The following is a 20,214-nucleotide window of genomic DNA, read 5'->3' as shown; positions in this document are numbered from 1 at the left end:
CTCAAAAACCCTTTTTTTTGTGTCCTAATGCACTTAATCATTAGGTGGCGACTCTTCAAATTCCAAAACAAAACCGAAATCCCAAAAGGGAAAAGAGTTGTCCTCCCAAATATCGTAAACCCGATTTCGCCTTTAAGAAGAAAAAGGGGGCATCGACAAAATTTTCCTTAGAAAATCGCCCAAAAGTGTTTAGGTTTTGAGAAGGTTTGAAAAATGAAGAAAAATGCGTCTAAGTCCAAATTAACTGGTCTCTGATGTCGCAATTGCGACCAGGGTTCGAGATTGCGAACCCCTTCAGGACCTGCTACCTTCGCAAATGCGAAGAATATGTCGCATTTGCGACCAAGAGAAATCCGGTCACCTTCGCATTTGCGAGGGACCTGTCGCATTTGCGACATCGCAATTGCGAGAAAGGGTCGCATTTGCGACCAAGGCCTGCCCAGGCTTGGTTCGCAATCTCAATTACCAAGCCTGTACTCTTCGCAATTGAGAAGCCTGATCTCGCAATTGCGAGATCAGAGGCCTGGGCAAAAATACCAGATACCAGCACTTGCTCCTAAGTCCAATTTCATTCCGTGGCCTATCCAAAACTCACCCAAGCCCTTGGGGCTCCAAACAAAACATGCACGCAAGTCCAAAAACATCATACGGACTTGTTCGTGCGATCAAATCATCAAAATAACATCGACATCTATGAATTAAACCTCAAATTCATGAAATCACTCAAGAACATCAAAATTACTACTTTCTCAACTATAGGTACGATTCATACCAAACGAACTCTGATTCTTACCAAACTTCACAGATTCAACTTACTTATTATTTCAAACTTGTACCGGGCTCCGGAACCAAGATACGGGCCCGATACCATCAACAAAATGCATCAATTCATTATAAAAACCTCTATATTTTCTAGAAAACTATTTTCTTTAAAAATTCATTTCTCGGGCTTGGGACCTCGGAATTCGATTTCGGGCATACGTCCAAGTCCCAAATTTTACTATGGACTCTACGAGACCATCGGATCACGAGTCCGGGTCCGTTTACCAAGAATGTTGACCAAAGTCAACTTTATTAAATTTTTAAAAGCCAATTTCTATATTTTACTTAGTTTTCACATAAAAACTTTCCGGAAACGCGCCCGGACTAAGCACGCAAATTGAGGTGGGACAAAAAGAGGTTTTTTTAAGGCCTCGAAATACAGAATTTACTTTCAAAACGAGTGATGACCTTTTGGGTCATCACAACAAGTCATCCTCTAAAGCGCATAAGATATAGCCTTTGCAAAGAAAATCTACTTGTTTCCATACCTCAACAATCATGAATTTCTCGTTGTCCGGCATGTCCGCAGCAGGCACTAGAGGCTCTTCACTGGTGAATTTCTGCATACCAAGTGTGGTAAGCCAGAAGAATACCCTTTGTTGCCATCCTTTGAAGTTGGATCCAGAAAATTTCCCCGGTTTCTCGGCCGGTGGAACAATAGTGCGGCTTGATGAGGCTATCGTTGTTGCAGCAACAGTCGTAGAAGGATTTCCGTTATCAATTGACATTTCTCACTGTCAACGATAGACGAGTTCAATTAACGGCAAAACCAGATTAGTAAACAATACTGTAATTAACAATAAACAGTACGTATAACAAATAAAAACCGGAGTTTTTATATACTGTTTCACGGAAAACGATGAAGTTTTTACGTTCTTCAAATCGTTTTCTAAATTTCAATACTCTGATGAAGTTTTTATATCTTCAAATCAGAATAGTAAGTTCAGAAGGAGTAGAAAACCACACAAGTTTTAATCTCCACAAACAGAATACAGAATATAATAAAATAATTTTCTTATGATTGTTATTAAAACAGTATTGCTGTAATAAAAAATAAAACAGTAAACTTTCTGGAAAACAGAAACAAAAAGTAGTAGAACCAGAACGACAAAATAATTTATGGAAAATAATATATGAATAAATCAAGCCCACTGAATACACAGTGTGTCCTTAAGGAAATTATTCCCCTCAAGTACCCGAGGTGCTGGAATATATCCTCCCTGGATAGAACGATTTAACTCACCAGCGTATTGATACCAAAAACTCTGGTGAACGGCGAACCACTCAATGGTCGTAAAACACACTGGAAAATATTGTGAAGAAGAAGAAGATAATCAGAAAATTTAGTAAGTAAAAATTCTGGGATTCCATATGTATAGCCCATTTGGCACTATTTCTGAAAAGGTTTGCAACCTTTCAGAACAGCCATAGCTGTTGGAACAGGTGGGAATATTACGGAAAAATTAAAAAATGAATTTAAAGTAATCTGGAAAAAAAAAACGGACCGGACCGGGTCGCGGGTGATGGGTTATTCCGAATTGAATTTTCGTTAATTAATCAAATTAATTAAATAATTGAAAGGAATTTTGTCCAAAATTATTAATCAATCAATCTTTGACCAAATCCGAAGCCGAAGCCGAGCGACGACGACAGCGGCGGCGCGAGGCTTGCCTTCTTCTTAACTCTTTAAGAGCAAGAAGAAGAGCAATTGTATATATATCCATCAAAAGTTTTTTCTTCCTCCAATGTGGGACAATGTCCCTTTGCCAAGGAGGAAAACTCAAATATTTTATTTTCCCTCCATTTCTCATTCACCCTCACCAAGCTTAAATCCCAACAGTTATCCAATCCATTAACTCTTTACTACAGATTTATTTTAAATTTCTGTAGGGTATCGGATTTACCTAAGATAAGAGCTTGGATCTAAGTATAAAAGAGCTTCAGTTGAGAGATGATAATGTTCAAACCACTTCACAAAAACCACTTTACAAAATTACCTTATAGGTTTTTTCCCCCTTTGAAGTCATACATATTTTCTCGTCAATAATTTGGCTCTAGTAAAGTTCTACAAGAAAACACCTAAATGAATAGGGTGAAATAGTGTAAATATCATTCTGCTCTTTTTTGATTTACAATGCCCAACATGATGTTACGTTACATTTCAGGGATACTACAAATTACTCCCTTAAAGTCATCCTATTTTACCAGTTGAACAATCATACTTTTCAAGGGTCCTATGAGCCTCTTGTACAACTATGAACTAGTATTATTATACCCTTTTTAGGCCCAACTCTACTTTCAACATAGGAAGTAATTGACACGCATCAATCTTCGTTTGGCACATGTCAAAATCCTAGAAACTACTCCAAATATATAGACCTCTCCTTAAAGTTGGCCCCAAATTCCATTGACACTCCAATTAAGACCTATACATATTAAACACTCTAACACCAATAGAAGTGTACCTATTGAACACCTCTCATAAGTGGAAATAAAACTAGGCAAGTGAACTGCACGCATGTGAGGTGGAAAAATCAACGAATCAAAACATGCCACATGGGTTTTGAATCTAAAAAATGCCTTAGGAGTGTATTCCGCCTTCCGACCAGACAATCAATAGCTTATCTTTAAACGAAAAAATTCAAAAGCCTGAACGAATCCAATATTAACTCCATTTTCTAATTAACCAAAAAATACAACATTTTTGTCAGAAAAGAATCACATTTTCTAATTAAAAACTCCACCTTAACTCCATTGCTGACACCCCTTCGCCACCGGCCACCGTTTCTTTTCTATTTCATACCATAACCTCCATTGTTGCATCGAATATTGCCTCCATCTTCTCCAGTAATTAAACAATTAGCGCAACCCCTGTAACCTATTAAGATCATTTCACTGCCAAGACGTATTTTACCTGTACTTTTACCTTGAACAATCTCCTCTTTCGGCCATCATACACCACCAAATAGACTGCATCTTTACCACCATCTCTAGGGACCATTATCGATAATTACCAAACAGTCAACTCAAGACCACCGGTCCTTCAGCACCACCTTCGAACTATCAGGTCATCTTCGAAGTTGTTGCAGTGCTTTCTATCGACGATGTCGCCGGCCACAAATGATATGGGTGTTAGAGAGAAAAAGGAGATGAAGGAGAAAGAGGAAAGAGAAAAAGAAAAGAAAATACTATATTTAAGTAGTCACGCGTTCAAATTTTGGGTAAAAATCTCTTCTTTTGCCACATCAGCTGGTGGGTTCAATAGGCACACTTCTATTAGGATTGAAGTGTCCCATAAATACTAGTCTTAGTTGGAGTGTCTAAATAGAATTTGGAGTCATTTTTAAGGTGTTGTCTATGTATTTGGCACAAAAAAAAAGAAAACTATTTTTTCACATCCACCCACCAAATACAGAACTTGTTATCTGGGTTTGATACCCTCAATCCTCTCAAATTGCAACTTCCCACTTGCATTTCTTGAATCAAGAAACCCAGTCCCTGCTAATGGCTGATTTAGAAAGATAGAAAGGCATAAAGGTATTTGTGAGAGAAAACTTTAGGATTCAACTTTTTCTTTTCCAAAAATAGTTTTTGTGAATAAAAATAATGACGTGAAATATTTTTATATGACGTGGATAATACAGTAAGACGATTGAGGAACACACACAGTCAGAAGGGTTTAAAATATTACGTTTGAACGAGTAGAGGTGTCTAGATGAAACTTCATTAAGTTTGGGACCGGGATGACAAAGTGGCACAAATATAAGTGTCATTTAGGCTATTCTGCCTTAAATTAATAAAAAAATAAGTTCAACTAAAAGAATAAAGGAAATATTGAACTCATTCGATAAATCCATATCACGATGGAAAAGGAATATTTCATTCCTAGATTCTCCAATTAACAAATGAAATCAGTTTATGAAGGAGATAGGGAATTCCACGGCTAGTCTCACTGCTAATTCATTTCATCAGAGAAAAGAAAATCCCAATTAGAGAAAGCTTTCAATTTCACCTATATTCCGACAAGATTTTGAACCAGAGTTCCGACAACTTTGTCTTTCTTTAACGACTAGTTTCTTTAGAAATAGAATCGTGGGATTTCTATTAACTCGTTTTTTTTTTGTTGAAGCTTCTTAAGTATTTTTTTGCTTGAAACTTATATGGTGGAGATGGTGGCAATCAAAGTAGTGATGGGTGTGATTAAATGGTTGAATATGTGGAGTGTAACTTTCTTTTAAAAAAAAAAATTGGTGGGTTTGTTGGAGATAGAGGTTGCGAAGTGGTGGAGGAAGACCTATTTAAAAAGAAAGAAGAGAAGAAAGAAAAAGGAAAACGATGACGAAAAATAAAACACAAAAGAAAGAAAAGTAAAAAATACATTTAATGAAAAATCTTGCAAAAATTAAATTTTTACTTTTTTTATCCCTTCACTCTTTTATATACACTCTCCCTGGCACGTGGCCGGGATCAGAAGGGGGTAATAATACTAGTTTGAAGATGTTAAAAGGGGTCATTAGACTTCACAAAAGTATGAGTATTCAACTGGTAAAGTAGGACAACTTTATAGAGATAATGATGTATTATCCTTACCATTTACATGCTCTTTGTTATGAGGCAGAAACAACTAGTGATTTGGGGTAATAAAACATCTTGCAAATATAGAGCCTGCATACATATAATGATTACATCATGAAAATGTTGAATATTCAGTCATCATAGTTAGAAGTAACATTACTCATTTAAAATTTATATGAAGTACATTGTCACTTTTCTCTCTTGATTTCTTCACAATTTCCACCATAAGATAATTTAGATAAAGTAAGGTCAATCTCTTATACAAAATAGTGATATGTCATATTGAAGGCGACACAAAGAAGGCTTTATGATTTGATAAAGAAAAAGATTCGGAGAAAAACCAAAAATATTTAAAGGTGAAAAAGGGAAGATGCTTTTTTATCTCTCAAAATAGAGAAGAACTTACTTATAATTTGATTGCGTTAAAATTTAAAAATTGATTTTAAAGTGTCTTCTATTAGGATAGCTCTTATAAAAAGATTATTCTACATATCATAAACTATACAATAGCAATTAATTTTATAAAAATAAAAGTGTATGACGCAGCTTAGCAAACCAAGGACATTTAACAACCCCCCCCCCCCCCCCCAACTCCCCCCCACCCCCCCCCAAAAAAAAAAAAAAACAAGGACTATAATGCGGGTGTAAAATGAAAGCCCGGCAATTTGAGCAACAGTATAACATAAGGGACTAAATTGAAAATAGCCAAAACATAGTATACGTAGTGCAAATATAAGAAGAAGAGGAGTGAGTGTGACAAATACTCTCCACTTTCTATAATTTATAATTTGAAACTTCGAATGAAACATCGTCACGCCAAAACATAGAGAGAGAAGATTAGAGAGAGAAACATGAAGTTCTCTTGACAATCAATGTGTGAAAGACTCTCCGTAAACATCGCTTACTCCTCTTGTAAGAATTTCAGTCTTTTTCTTCTTACTCAATTTCTTTGACCAAGTTTTTTCTACTTTGATTTTTTTTTCTAATTTTAATTTATACATGAAAAATGAATCTAGAGTCCAAGATCTTGATTCAGAGGCAATTAAACCTGATAAACTGACCTGGGCTCTATTGTTTTTAAAAAAAAAAAAAATCTGCCTAAATATATTTTTTTTCAGCTAAACCCCTGAAAAAGGCTAATCTTGCTTAAGCATGGAGCTATTTGTTTTTTATTTTTTTATTTATTACATTTTATTAGCAAATTATAAGTTGTGTTCTCAAGATTTTATTTTGGATTTTGTGTAATGTTTAAATTTTGTTAGTTTTGTAGTTTTTTTTTGGAGAAGAATGTTATCAAGAATGGATTCTAGGAAGAAAATTGGTGAGAAGACTGGAAATGGGAAGTTGTTGAATGATATTGAAGCTATAAGTAAAGCCCTATATTTGGATAAAACCCAACCTCGGATTTTGATGTCTACAGCTAGTAGTCGTTCTAAGTCTGTTGGGAAAGCCCGTTTACCCGACCCCAAATCGAAGAGCAAAGACAATAATGGTAGAGATTTGTTAGACAAGGATAGTAATAAGAAGTCCATATGGAGTTGGAAGAGCTTAAAGTCCTTAACTCATGTTAAAAACCAAAGGTTCAATTGCTGTTTTTCGCTTCAAGTCCATTGCATTGAAGGGCTGCTGCCATTTTTTGATGACCTTAGCCTTGTCGTCCATTGGAGGAGGCGAGATGGTGAGTTGATGACATGTCCGGTTATGGTTTGTGAAGGTATAGCTGAGTTTGAGGAACAGTTGAATTATACGTGTTCTATATATGGCAGTAGGAATGGTCCCCATCATTCAGCAAAGTATGAGGCAAAACATTGCTTGTTGTATGCTGCAGTTTATGGCACTCCTGAACTTGACTTGGGGAAGCATCGGGTTGACCTTACTAGGTTGCTTCCTCTTACATTAGAAGAATTGGAGGATGAGAAGAGCTCGGGTAAGTGGACAACTAGTTACCGGTTGTCAGGTAAGGCTAAAGGTGCAACCATGAATGTTAGTTTTGGGTATCACATAGTTGGGAATGGGAACACTTCTGCCATGCTTCCGAGCCATAGGGACGTTCAAAACTTGAGGCAGAGCAGTTCAAGTGCTACAAAACTTCTTGCACAAGCTGAGCAAAGTGATGAGCTGAGCATAATAAGGCGAGCTGGAAGCCTTCCTCCTCGGTCTTCTACTTCGCAGCAGTACGCAGAAGAAGTAAAAGATCTTCATGAGGTTTTACCAATGCGTAGTTCTGACCTCTCCAAATCAGTAGAAGTTCTGTACCAGAAGCTCAAGGAAGAGAAGCTTGAAGTTTCAGAGATTGATGTTTCCTCTAATACTGTTGAGAACCTCAAGCGAGAACTATCCTTGCTATCAGAACCTGGGAAGGGAAGTGTTGAAAACGAGTGTGAGTTTTCTGTGATTGAGCAAGGCATAGAACTGCCCTTGAAGGAATTGGAGCAAAAAGAAGCTGATTCTGTGAAAACTATTGATTACCCTGTGTTGGAGAGGCTTGTACCTGATAGTACTGTGAAGATGCCCATTGAAGAGGAGGCACAACCTGAACTATTGGACAAGGGTCTTGACAGTGCAAATGAACTACTTCCGGTGAGTGCAAGCAATTTTGAGACAGAAGAATCAATTATGAAAGAATTGGAGTCTGCATTAAACAATGTCTCTGACTTAGCAAACGAGGGATTAGATTCTCAAGAACATGACAATGAAGTTATAAATCATGATAGTTACTTGGACGCTAAAGCGAATTATAAAGAGCTTAGGAAGGGAAAATCCCTCAGCATGGATTACGTTACTGAATCCGTGGCTAGTGATTTCCTGGATATGCTAGGGATTGAGCATAGTCCATTTGGCCCAAGTTCCGAGAGCGAGCCTGATTCCCCAAGAGAACGATTATTGAGGCAATTTGAGAAGGACACTCTGGCTAATGGCTGTTCTTTGTTTAACCTTGATATGGGCATTGAAGAATTTGCTTCTGATGCTCCAAGTGGATCTCAATGGACAAGCATCTCCGAGGAATTTGGTTATTCATCTGCCGAACTGTCATATGAAGAGATGCCCAGGATAGAAATTGAGGCAATGAGTAACAAAACAAGGGCTTCCACATTGGAGGACTTAGAGACGGAGGCTTTGATGCGTGAATGGGGCTTGAACGAGAAGTCATTTCAATATTCTTCAAGTGGTTTTGGCAGCCCAATTCATATGCCTCCTGAAGACCCTTACCAATTGCCTCCTCTTGGAGAAGGCTTAGGACCCTTGGTACAGACTGAAAATGGAGGATTTTTGAAGTCAATGAATCCTGCAGTTTTCAAGAATGCTAAGGGTGGAGGGAATTTAATTATGCAGGTATCCAGTCCAGTGGTGGTGCCTGCGGAAATGGGTTCTGGTATAATGGACATACTGCAGCATTTGGCCTCCATTGGAATGGAAAAGCTCTCCATGCAGGCAAGTAAATTAATGCCTTTGGAAGATATAACTGGTAAGACAATGGAACAAATAGCCTGGGGAAATGCACCGAGCTTAGAAGGACCTGAAAGGTTTGTCGTTTTGTTCACATTATTTTTTGTAGTGTTGGATTGCAGTGAGCGTACCGCAAATATACATGCACCTACTTATATCTCGTTTGAAATTGTTTTGCAGACAAGATCTATTGCATCATGAATTTGAGTTTGGGCAAAACATGGCCAGTGGTCGGAGTAAAAAGGGAAAATCACACGGACCAATGCCAAGTAAGTTGGAATCAAGTTCTACTAGGACTCACATGGACGCTGAATATGTATCCTTAGAAGACCTTGCTCCTTTGGCAATGGATAAAATTGAAGCCCTTTCAATTGAGGGTTTGAGAATACAGTCGGGCATGTCAGATGAGGATGCACCTTCAAACATCAGCACTCAATCCATCGGTGAGTTTTCAGCCTTTGAGGGACAAAAGATCAATTTTGGTGGAGCTGTAGGTTTGGAAGGGGCGGGTGGATTGCAGCTTCTGGACATTAAAGACAATGGTGATGAAGTTGATGGGCTTATGGGCTTATCTCTAACACTTGATGAATGGATGAGGTTGGACTCGGGAGAAATATATGATGAAGATGAGATTAGCGAGCGAACCTCTAAACTGCTAGCAGCTCATCATGCTATCAGCACAGACATGTTTCGGGGCAGGTCGAAGGGAGAGAAGAGACGTGGAAAAGGTAAGAAGTGTGGTTTGTTGGGAAACAACTTTACTGTGGCACTAATGGTGCAGCTCCGTGATCCTTTACGGAATTATGAGCCGGTTGGTACACCTATGCTTGCACTTGTTCAGGTAGAGAGAGTGTTTGTACCACCTAAACCTAAGATATACAGCACAGTTTCTGAAGTTAGAAACAACTATGAAGGTGATGATGATAATGAATCTGAGCCTCCTAAGAAGGACCTGAATGTGGACATCAAAGAAGAGAATATCACCACCGAGGTTGAACAAATACCACAGTACAAAATAACCGAAGTGCATGTTGCAGGTTTGAAGACAGATCAAGGTAAAAAGAAATTATGGGGTTCCACAACTCAAGAACAGTCTGGCTCTCGTTGGTTGCTTGCTAATGGAATGGGAAAGAAAAATAAACATCCATTAATGAAGTCAAAGGCTGCTAACAAATCTTCAAAGGCAGCTGCTTCATCAGCAACAACTACAGTGCAGCCTGGTGATACACTATGGAGTATATCTTCTAGGGTTCATGGTACAGGCGCTAAATGGAAGGAAATAGCAGCACTAAATCCACATATCCGAAATCCAAATGTTATATTGCCGAATGAAACAATCCGATTGAAGTAGTGGTTCAAACTGGGTGATTCACTAGGGCAATGAAATTTTGGAAGCAGCCACCAAATTATGGTGAAAAAACTGGGCAATACATGCTGAACCAGTATATTTTTGTGCAATGTCAATGTCATGTCAAGGGATGTGCTCTTCTGTTCTTGAAGTATTCTCTTCTGTAAATGTGCTTTATTTGTACAATGTTTGGCAATCGTTGCTGTAGTTGTCATGGGAAACATTGTTTTCCTCTTCATAACTTAATGAAAAAAATGTACACTCTTGTGACGCCTTGTGTTTGTTGCAATAACAGAAAATTTGTTCCTAAAAAGGGCACCTCGGTGCACAAAGCATTCCGCATTCACGCAGGATCCGAGGAAGGGCCATATGTCAAGGGGCTGCAAAATGAAGCGTAGCCTTTTTTGGATATTAAATGTTGATGCTTTACTCTATGTCAAGAGCCATCTCCTTCCCTCCCTCTAGATGGCAAAATTTCCTATTACTTAACTTTTCTGGTTGATCTGAATTTAATCTAAATCTTTGTTTTAAGGAAATACCAATTTGTTTTGAGCTTTTCATCTGAGACTCTCCAGCCACTAAAACTACAATAAAATGTCTTATTAAGTTTGGCGAAAGGGTGTTTTTGAGTAAGGCAAAAAAGAAACAGAACTAAAAACTCATACTAGGAAACAAAAGATGCTCAAGAGGTTCTTCTGGTGTTGTGTAAGACATGATTAAGATAATAGGGAAATCGAAGTGGGTCAACACAGGTAGCATAAATGGGTTAGGGGTACTTATTACACAACCTTTAAATGGCAACTTTGAAGGAAGTTGTTGGCTTGCTGCATACATAAAAAGTCTCAGGGATCTAAATAAGTAGTGATACCCAACAGAGAAGTTAGCAGATACAGATTACAGAAAGATGCCTGTTTTTCAAAATAAAAAGCTGCTAAGGACCGAACACAAGCACCTTTAATTTCCCACACTGAACTCATTGACCTCCAGTTTCAAGCATCGAGCTTGTAATTCGTTATTCCTTATGTTTTGCCTATTATATGCCTTGTCAATTAGATCACAAGCCGCAACCACAAAAGCAGAGCATACGCTCATAGAATCATTCAATTGATTGACACCAGCAAGATTTAACACAATTTTCAATTAAACATCAGGCTGCAGATGCTTCAATTAAACTATACCTGCGAAACCACACTCCAGCTAAGTTTTACAAGTTAGAATATATCACAGGAAGATGCTTTCCTACAAGATCCCTATACGTCCAAATTTAAAGTCAAACAGAGGGGCACCTCCGCAATTTTAACTAGTAGATTATCCAGAAAAACAGAGTAAGGACGAGAACTTTGAATGAACATGCCCTGCTGATCTAGATGGCAGTGTCCTACATGAGACAAATACAAGGGTGGAACTTTAGCAAATTCAACAGGATGTCAAGGGCGTGGCCTCTTGTTGCTGCATGTTGGGCATTTGTACTGCTTTATATGCTCAGCCTTCGCAGGTGTGATCTTCACGCACTTACCATGGAACCACCTTTCGCATATGTCACAACAAATCCAGAATTCATCTGAAGCATAGTTCTCACCACATGCCCCACACAGGGTATCGCCATGCTCTTCCTCCTCTTCATCTAATCCATCATCCTCATCTTTTACTTCGACCTTTGAGTATTTACCCTGGATTTCAACATGAAACTATTTTCATACACCTAATTGTTAAGTTTCACACCATGCATAAGGAAACACACTCAAATCATGGAATTGCTTTTAAAGATTTCTCTATGATAATCTGGAAAATGTATGGCAGGAGACATGGTCTAATTTCAAATAAGATAAACAAAACCCTGATGCATACATTGAAGAAGTGATGGCAACAAAAAATGAGGACTATAAGAAAGTAGTGAACTTACAGAATATATAAAGCAAACTGAAAGTAGGCACAAACCTCAATTTACAAGCACCTTGACCCAAAAATTAATGAAGACCAAATTCAGTTGTGAAGATTCAGCAACATGAAATGGTCAAATGCTAAGTACAATTGTGAAAACAAGACATTAGAATCAATAACTATAGGTCAGTATCAAACAGCTCAACTGTTGAAAATTTCCGCGTTGCCTCTAACCTCTTCAAACAACGGGCATATAAGCATACACCGAGAAATGTCACTCCATTAGTTCATAACAACTCAAAATAACTTCATTATTCACTTACTGCTACTACATCACCAAAACCTGAAGCCCAACTAACTCCCACAAGTCACAACTCACATAGCAACATATAAACCTAGAAGCCCTTTTGATACTAGATGTAGTACATCAAATAAGCCTCCATACTTCAAATAGAAAGATAAATCAATGTTTTATCAACTTGAGAGGCTTGTGTAGAATTCCGGGACTACATAATGTATAGCTGGTTACCACATGGTAAGCAAATCCTTCAAAATACCCGTTGCACTCGTGTCAATCCAAGACAATTTGGGTGTGAGTGATGGATGCACCCCAATTTTGGTCAAGTCACCAAGGGTGAGTTATAATACAGTTTAATAGTCGTACCTCAACAGCGTACTTGTACTACTACTCATATACTCCAAGATCTAGGATTTAGGTTATGACAAATTCAATTTTTAGATTCATAAATCATAAATGTATCAAATATGTGCACCTGTATCCATAATATAACAGGTATTATAACTTCTTTTACTCCAATGGATTTTTTTCTAGATTTGTCCCATTGGGATAATTGCATTGAATACAAAATTCACAAATTCAGTTCTGTTTTTTCTGAATTCACTTATCAACCAACATCAATCTCACACTAGTTGGGGTGAGCTCTATTTGACCCCACTTCACCAATACACTATAGGAGAAAAATGCACAAATTCTTGTCTCGTTCATTTCATTCATGTTAATTATCTGTTATGACAAAATTGTTCTAGTCACTATAATGGTTCTCCTTGCAATGCTTACTATGCATATGAGTTATCAGTCATCACAGACAATACAAGTCCCTAATGCCGACGTAAGGAATTCACAAACATACAAGCAAATAGAGATGGGTTGGAATAGTTGTTTCATAATATTTGTGGGTCAAATCCCAACTCCTGTTGCTGATCTCTTGATCAATACCTTTAACCCCCCCCCCCCCCCCACACACACACACACATACACACAAATCTTTTTTTCTTATTTAGGGTAAGTACCTTCAGGCCACAACCTTAACTTTCAAGTTTACTATTTAATGTTCTACGTTCCAAGAGTCCAAGGATTATTTCAGAAACTATCCACTGCTATCTTTGTTATGAATACTGTATAGCTAGCAACGGGTTATCAAAGAATCAGCATTTTTATTTGGGAGAGGGTTGAAGAGTGGTAGTGTCGTACCACTTTAGAGTTTGACTTGGATTTGGTGCTGCTATGGTTAGAGACTGATGATCTCTCCTTTACTTGCTTCTTGGCAGCTCCAGTGACAACCTCATATATTGTTGGCAGATCATTTATCATATTGAACAGGCGTTTCCTGAACCACAAATACCACAAACATTTAGCAAAAACAAGAAACTTTTCAATTTAGTAAAATGAGTAGGTAACGGCTCTTCTGCATTCATGACCATGCACATGCATCGCTTGGGACCATTCACATACAATGGCCTTACAGAGTGACACTGTTTAGTTACTTAACAGAATAAGCAACTTCTAGTAGGCTATATGTCCACAATAAAATCAAACATAAAAGATACCGCAAAAAAAATTCAGCAAAGGAAGATCGGATAAACACAAAAAGGGAAGGCAAAAGGCAATGCAACTGTTTTTGTATAGTCTGTCAAAAATCAAGTGTACCTATCAGCTTTGTCAAAGCCAAATCTGGCACCAAAGTAAAAGGCAACAGAGAGTAGCCATGCATCACTGTGAACAGCAACTAGAGCCAACCAGTCCTTTTCTTGCATCCCATCTCTGGCAAAGTTTATACCCAGTGCTGGCTCTGGAAGCTCAGGAGGCACCTCCTCAGCTGGCAAATTGACTTCCCATTGCTCGCTTGGAAATCCATAGAGGCAAAGATTTTCCTTTTCTGCAACGTTTTCATGAGAGAGAAAGAGAGAGGGAAAAGAAAATTTTGAGATTGCGGTATCATCAAAAAGTATCAGATGAGCTAATCAATTTTTCAGAAAGCACTTATTCAATAAAATAATGTGTCAACGAAACCATAAAAGTCCTTATCAAAAGAAGAAACCATAAAAGTACTTGAATATCTGTTTTAAAGTGTAAGGTAGACATTACAAGATCAGAAGTCTTGTTGAGCTAAAAGATATTTCAGGCTTTACGCTCAGGAGTAGTGTTGCATTCCTTTCATGGATTTCATATGTCAGGATTATGAAGAACTATAAGATTTTCCAAAATCATAAACTATCATGAGGCATATAAAACAAAGGATTTGCAATTTGTTTGACCCAAAAGATGATAAATAAAGCACAAAGCTTTGCTGTCAAGTCAAATGTATTAGACTGATTTTGAGCACTATATTTATGGACCAATCCACATTTCAAGCCATAAACAAGACCAATATATTGAACCCAAGTCTTCCAAGATATTACTACTTAAAATGCCCAAACATTGGAAGCTGGAGTCAGTTTTGTAACAACAAATGAGTGATGAACTAGGAAGCATTTGCTACACTTTCAGACCAGCTCAAGCAACATATAAGTAGCAAGTCCAATGGACCAGCTAGTTTAAAAAAATATTTTTTTCCAAACTTGCATTTTCAATTATACTCTGCTTTGTTTGTTTCTGATGTCTTGCTGTATTATGTATTTCCCTCATCATACTAGTAATTGTCAAATGATTCAAATTGCATTCAACCTAAGGCAAGAGGAGGTCCCCATTCTAAAAAAACATATTTGTGGGTTGTGGGGGGGTGCCTCTTGAACGACCCTTTAAAATTAAACTGGCAACTTACTCACAAAACCTACTGACACTACTCAAAATACAGTAAGGTACATTGAAGTAAATTGTGAGCACATGGTACTCCCTCGGAGTAATGGCCCAAAAACTGCATTACTATTCTTCAAAAAAGTGTTAAGAAATATAGCAAAGATGCTGGTCTGGAACCAATGAACTATGACCTATATAGACACTTCGAAAAAAAACCCTAATTTCATGTCTCCCTCCCTCTCCACTTTCGCCCATTTTCAAGTGCAGAGAGTGCCTTCTCACTAAAAGAAAAGATTTTTTTTCAATAGTTTTGAAGGAGCGCAAAGACCCAACCGTGTATTAGGCTTGTCCCTAGGGGACATCAAATAAAAAGGTTTAATTCAGGGAAATCGTAGCAAATAGAAAATGTCCACAAATAGAGCCCCATCTAATAAGTGAACAGAATATAATTCTATATAATCACACTTATATTCCAGAACATAAAAGCAATTACATAAACAACCCGAGAAAACTGAAAAGAAAAGGTGGTTAAAACAACAATAATGCAGTAATATTTAACAGCATAAAATTAGCAAATATTTCTTAACAATAGGAATCAGAACCCACTGCAAATTTATTCAATTGAAAATCTTTTTTTAAGAATATATTTATTGCAGTGAGCGAAAACTTACCAAATAAATAAATAGTAAATGCGAATAATACTTTAACACGAGCTAATGGGAATTGAAAACAGAAGTAAGGATCCCTAAAACTCACCAGGGTCACACTGCTGATAAAATTCCTCCACATCTGCAAAAAGAATTGCCCAGAATTAAAGTCTCACAGAGTACAATAATAATACATGCTAAAACCCGAAAAAAGAGAAAACTCAGAAAAAGAAGAATTTTGGACAGCAAACAAATAATAATGATATACATGCAGTTTGCAGATAAGGGAATGTGTGTGTGTGTGTGTGTGTGTGTGTGTGTGTGTGAAAGTATACCAGCTGTGAGGGCTTTGATTAAGCCGGTACGACGGCCTTTTAGATCCCTAAAAACTTCCTCCACAGTGCGAGGATTATACTGTGCGCCTCCTTCCATTGCCCGATTTCCACACTCACTGCCGCTGCTTTTTTGCTCTGCTAAAACTACAGTGTTTTCAACGACTTTTAAAGGGTACGAAAAGAATATAAAATAAAGGTACTACTCCTAGTTGGAAAGACAGGGGCACTGTCGTAAATTTGATGGCCTTCAAGGATAATTTCGGTCGGTCAAAGATGGAAAATGAATCCATACTGTATTACACAAAACTTGCAAAATTTATTCACTTCGGAACACATTTCACAATTCGCATTTGAACTTACAAATTTAGGATTTTGTAAAGTTCTTCTATCACTTCAAAATGTAACTTCGTAATTGAATTTAGGGATTTGAAGTTCTTATATCGCTTCAATGCAACTTCAAAATCTATCACGATTCAAAATGCCACTAATGTCGTGATGGCACTTAACTCAACCCGTTAGGTAATCCAAACAAAAATCATCAAAAACTAATAAAATAAGAATGCAAAAATTAGTACAACTATCCCAAGGACTGGTGTATATGGTAAAATCGGTTCATATTAAATGCTTGTATAATAGAGTGACACATGGAACTAGAGACAGATGTAAAGCGAGACGGGTGGAAGTCAAGATCGGAGGCAGCAGTCTCGGCTGGCATCGGGAAGCCCTCGAAGGAAATGTTGCTCATGGCGACAAATGTATGTCTGTCACCCGATAGCATTCAATGAAGAATATTCTGCAGTATTAAATGCATAGTCCGTTATAGAGAATATGACATTCATAGCCTGCCGTTACACATTCTTCAATGGCCCCCATAATTGTCATCTAAGAGGGGTTTGATCCTAGGACCTTGTTCCTTAGGTGCCACTATATATAAGGATTCCAACAATCACTGTAGGGACACGAATTTTCTGACATACTTATGATATACACATTATTCTAAGCTCAATAACATTCTATTTCTTGCTTATTGTTATTACTACTGCCTTCGGAAGCTCTGCTCCTGGAACCAAGCTATCTGGTATCTCATCTCGATTTTAATGCTAAATCCTGTATTTTATTTAATTTATTTAACATATTGGGATCAATTCACTTGTCTATAAACCACGTATAAATTCAACTGTACTATTTTACGGATAAATAGTTTGGCGTCTACCGTGGGGCTTAGACAGTTGCATAATTGGGTTGATCCTTGCATATGTTACTAACCTGTTTAAATTCTTTGTCTCTTAGTGAAAAATCATTAAAAAAAGGCAGATAACGGTGTCAACAACATACACTACGTTGAAGCCCAAGGAAATTAGCCCAACACGAAGATTCAATCAGCGATACCCGCAACGAGGAGGGTGTGGCCACTCTGGTCCATGGCGGATAGTATCCACATCACGTTCGAGAGGCAACTCGTGATGATGCTGAAAACGAGCACGTTGAAATCTTAAGGGAGCAACAAAGGGCTATATGGGCCACCTCTCACGACAAGATCAGGTCATGACGGAGCTGAAGCAGGCGTTGCCAGGTACTTCCAACAACGCAAATGGAAGAGGTCCAGTTCCTCTTGGTGCTCCCGCAAACCAAACAGTACAAAGGGTTGATAACAATACCCCGAGGGGTGAGGTCGTCTTCGAGAGGGCCGAGGGGAACGGCGGTGGACCCGGTAACACAATGAGAATGATCCCTTTAAAACCAAACTCATGCGGTTTATGAGGGAAATAAATGCCCGAATTGATCAAATCTCGGGTGCACCACTGGTGTTGAAAGGACCAGACTCAAAGAAATATACTCAGTTGTCGTTTAAACCAAGTGCATGTCGATGCCCCCTTTTTCTAAGGCGAAATCGGGTTTACGACATTTGGGAGGACAACTCTCTTCCCTTTTGGGAATTGGGTTTTGGAGTTTGAAGAGTCGCCACCTAATGATTAAGTACATTAGGACACTAAGAAGGGTTTGAGTTGAATAACCAGAGTTTGGGTAAGGGCTAGAAATTATCTCGAGGGGAAGGTGTTAGGCACCCCTCAAGATCCACTAGTGTGGTTCCCGGCCATGCTATAATTGTGACTTTAAAGCAAATAAGCATACAATTTTACATAAAGACTGCAAGTAGGTATGTATAACGGTTACTAAGCATGCTGAAATTTGAATAGGTGACTTCCTAGTTATTGGCAAGGATGTCTAAATGCAGAAAAATAGGATCAACTAATGAATACAAATTATCAAACAAGAAAGGGAATGAGCAGAAAATTTTAGAGGAAAGGACAGTGCGGAAATTAAAGGGGGAATTTTAATGACTAAAATGAAATGCAGAATTCTGCAAGTTAACAATCTAAAAATAATTAAATAAGGGAAAAAAGGTCCTAGGTTTGTAAAAAATACATGGATCATCCACGCAACACCCGGTGACCAATCGTACGCATGGTGTTGTGATCATCATCTCCATGTCTACCCTTTTCCACCCCGTTAAGGTATTAAAGCGCGGAATAGTATCGTTACTTATTGCATGCTATTACCCGTCCCGATCCTATCAGTTCCGGAGTCATTGGAACTACTAGTCCTAAAGGGAAGGGAATTGGGGCTTTTCAGAAGTTCAAGAAATGATAAAAATCTAGGCGACAATCAAAACATATAGTCAAATAGGGGGAGACAAACAACAATTTGGGCTCAGACAGGCCTCCTCACTTAAATGCAAATACATAGCACGACTTCAGATACTGGTTAGGTCTTTTATTAAACTTACTGAAGGAAAGGTGGCTGATATATCACATATTTTCAGATAAGAAGTCCGAATTAGATTTTCCTACTGGCTGTAATTATTGAAGACTGGTGTAGTTAGTTAATTACCTAGTGGCTTGCCTAGGTGAGATCTGTAATCATGATACCCAACAATGCAGAAGGCGTACTGATTTTAAGGAGGATTATTGATTTTAGAAATAAAGAAAAGTTCTGCAGATGTTAAAACGACTTTACCACTGATTCTAGACTTACTAGCGAGATGGACGATTCAGATTGAGTTAGTTATCCCTATAGGCATGCTCTCTAAGCGTGATTGATTTTAAAACATTTGTAAGAGTGGAGGATTCCTATAGACATGGTATCTAGAGTGCATTTTGTTATTTGGGCCTACAAACCGTTTGCCTAGTGATAAATGATGTGCAGAAGTGCAGAAAACCCTATAGTCATGGTCTCTATATGCAGGCGTGAATAAACTTATGGACATGATCTCTAAATGCAGATGTGAATAAACTTATAGACCTGATTTCTAAATGCAGATGTGAATAAACTTATAGACATGATTTCTAAATGCATATGTGAATAAACTCATAGACATGATTTCTAAATATAGATGAATAAACTTATAGGCATGATTTCTAAATGTATAATGAAATGACCTATAAGCAGGATATCTATATGCAGGTACACAAACGAAGATGATGTGATTGCAGGAATAAAACCTAAAGCATGATATCTACCCCATTTACTATACGCCCCATAGTTATTACAAAGTTATTACAACTTGAATGAATCCAGAAAAAGTAAATTACATAAAAAAAAAAAATTAAAATTCCAACAAAGGAGAGCCTAATTCAGACTCCTAGTCTGATACATGAAATATACCAACTTCCAAAGAACAGATTTCCAAAGCCTTTCTCTTATCTGGGATGTGTCAAAGTTCCAAGGAGCTTCACGAACTCCAGGCAATGCTTACACCCCAAATACCATTACAGAATCATAGTGCAGTGTGGAAAGGCCAGCCCTCAAATGTCCAAGTTCAGAGGGAGCTCAAGGTCCCAAAGCAAGGCTCATAGGAGGGGGGCAGAACTTAGAGTCTAGGAGTAAGTGTAAGTGCAATAGGGGGAGATTAGGGAAGGCCATGGCAGGCTAGTGGTCATGCCCAGCAATTGGGATGCTGGTGCACCCCTGACTAGCCTGTTAGCCAATTTAGGAGTTAGGATCCATTGTGGATCAGGTTATGGCCTGGGCAGTAATTAGGGTACTGCCAGGCCAAGAACCTTAACTCAAGCACATAGAAGGGAATAGGGGTAAGGATTCACACTAGAAACAGAAGCAAGG

At 38.1% G+C, this 20,214-nt stretch overlaps 2 protein-coding genes across 3 annotated transcripts; one reads left to right on the top strand and one right to left on the bottom strand.

Annotated features, from left to right (window-relative positions):
• Positions 6,186-10,467, top strand: LOC109225578 (protein PLASTID MOVEMENT IMPAIRED 1-RELATED 1-like). Of its 2 annotated transcripts, none has more exons than XM_019390289.1 (3): positions 6,186-6,309; positions 6,668-8,921; positions 9,025-10,467. In XM_019390289.1, the coding sequence occupies exons 1-3, from the start codon at positions 6,270-6,272 to the stop codon at positions 10,193-10,195; spliced, it is 3,465 nt and encodes a 1,154-aa protein (XP_019245834.1). In that variant the 5' UTR covers positions 6,186-6,269; the 3' UTR covers positions 10,196-10,467. The 2 variants fall into 2 exon arrangements, with proteins under 2 accessions (XP_019245834.1, XP_019245835.1); XM_019390290.1 differs by having other exon boundaries at positions 6,660-8,921.
• Positions 11,281-16,260, bottom strand: LOC109225577 (PHD finger protein ALFIN-LIKE 4-like). Its single transcript, XM_019390288.1, has 5 exons — positions 16,093-16,260; positions 15,867-15,899; positions 14,022-14,250; positions 13,566-13,701; positions 11,281-11,862 (listed from the first exon to the last, which is right to left on the bottom strand). Exons 1-5 carry the CDS (start codon positions 16,187-16,189, stop codon positions 11,620-11,622), a joined length of 738 nt encoding a protein of 245 aa, XP_019245833.1. The 5' UTR covers positions 16,190-16,260; the 3' UTR covers positions 11,281-11,619.

The sequence above is a fragment of the Nicotiana attenuata genome, chromosome 5 (assembly GCF_001879085.1).
Source record: "Nicotiana attenuata strain UT chromosome 5, NIATTr2, whole genome shotgun sequence".
Taxonomy (NCBI): domain Eukaryota; kingdom Viridiplantae; phylum Streptophyta; class Magnoliopsida; order Solanales; family Solanaceae; genus Nicotiana; species Nicotiana attenuata.
The sequence above is the reverse complement of the archived record's forward strand: the minus strand, read 5'-3'. Positions and strand labels throughout refer to the sequence as shown.

Excerpts from the sequence above, each read along its gene's own strand:
- LOC109225578 (XM_019390289.1), top strand. The coding sequence starts at position 6,270 with ATGTGTGAAAGACTCTCCGTAAACATCGCTTACTCCTCTT. Across the intron at positions 6,310-6,667 it reads AAACATCGCTTACTCCTCTT|TTTTTTTTTGGAGAAGAATG; the intron begins GTAAGAATTTCA and ends TTAGTTTTGTAG. Across the intron at positions 8,922-9,024 it reads AGCTTAGAAGGACCTGAAAG|ACAAGATCTATTGCATCATG; the intron begins GTTTGTCGTTTT and ends ATTGTTTTGCAG.
- LOC109225577 (XM_019390288.1), bottom strand. The coding sequence starts at position 16,189 with ATGGAAGGAGGCGCACAGTATAATCCTCGCACTGTGGAGGAAGTTTTT. Across the intron at positions 15,900-16,092 it reads AATCAAAGCCCTCACAGCTG|ATGTGGAGGAATTTTATCAG; the intron begins GTATACTTTCAC and ends TTCTTTTTGCAG. Across the intron at positions 14,251-15,866 it reads TTATCAGCAGTGTGACCCTG|AAAAGGAAAATCTTTGCCTC; the intron begins GTGAGTTTTAGG and ends AAAACGTTGCAG.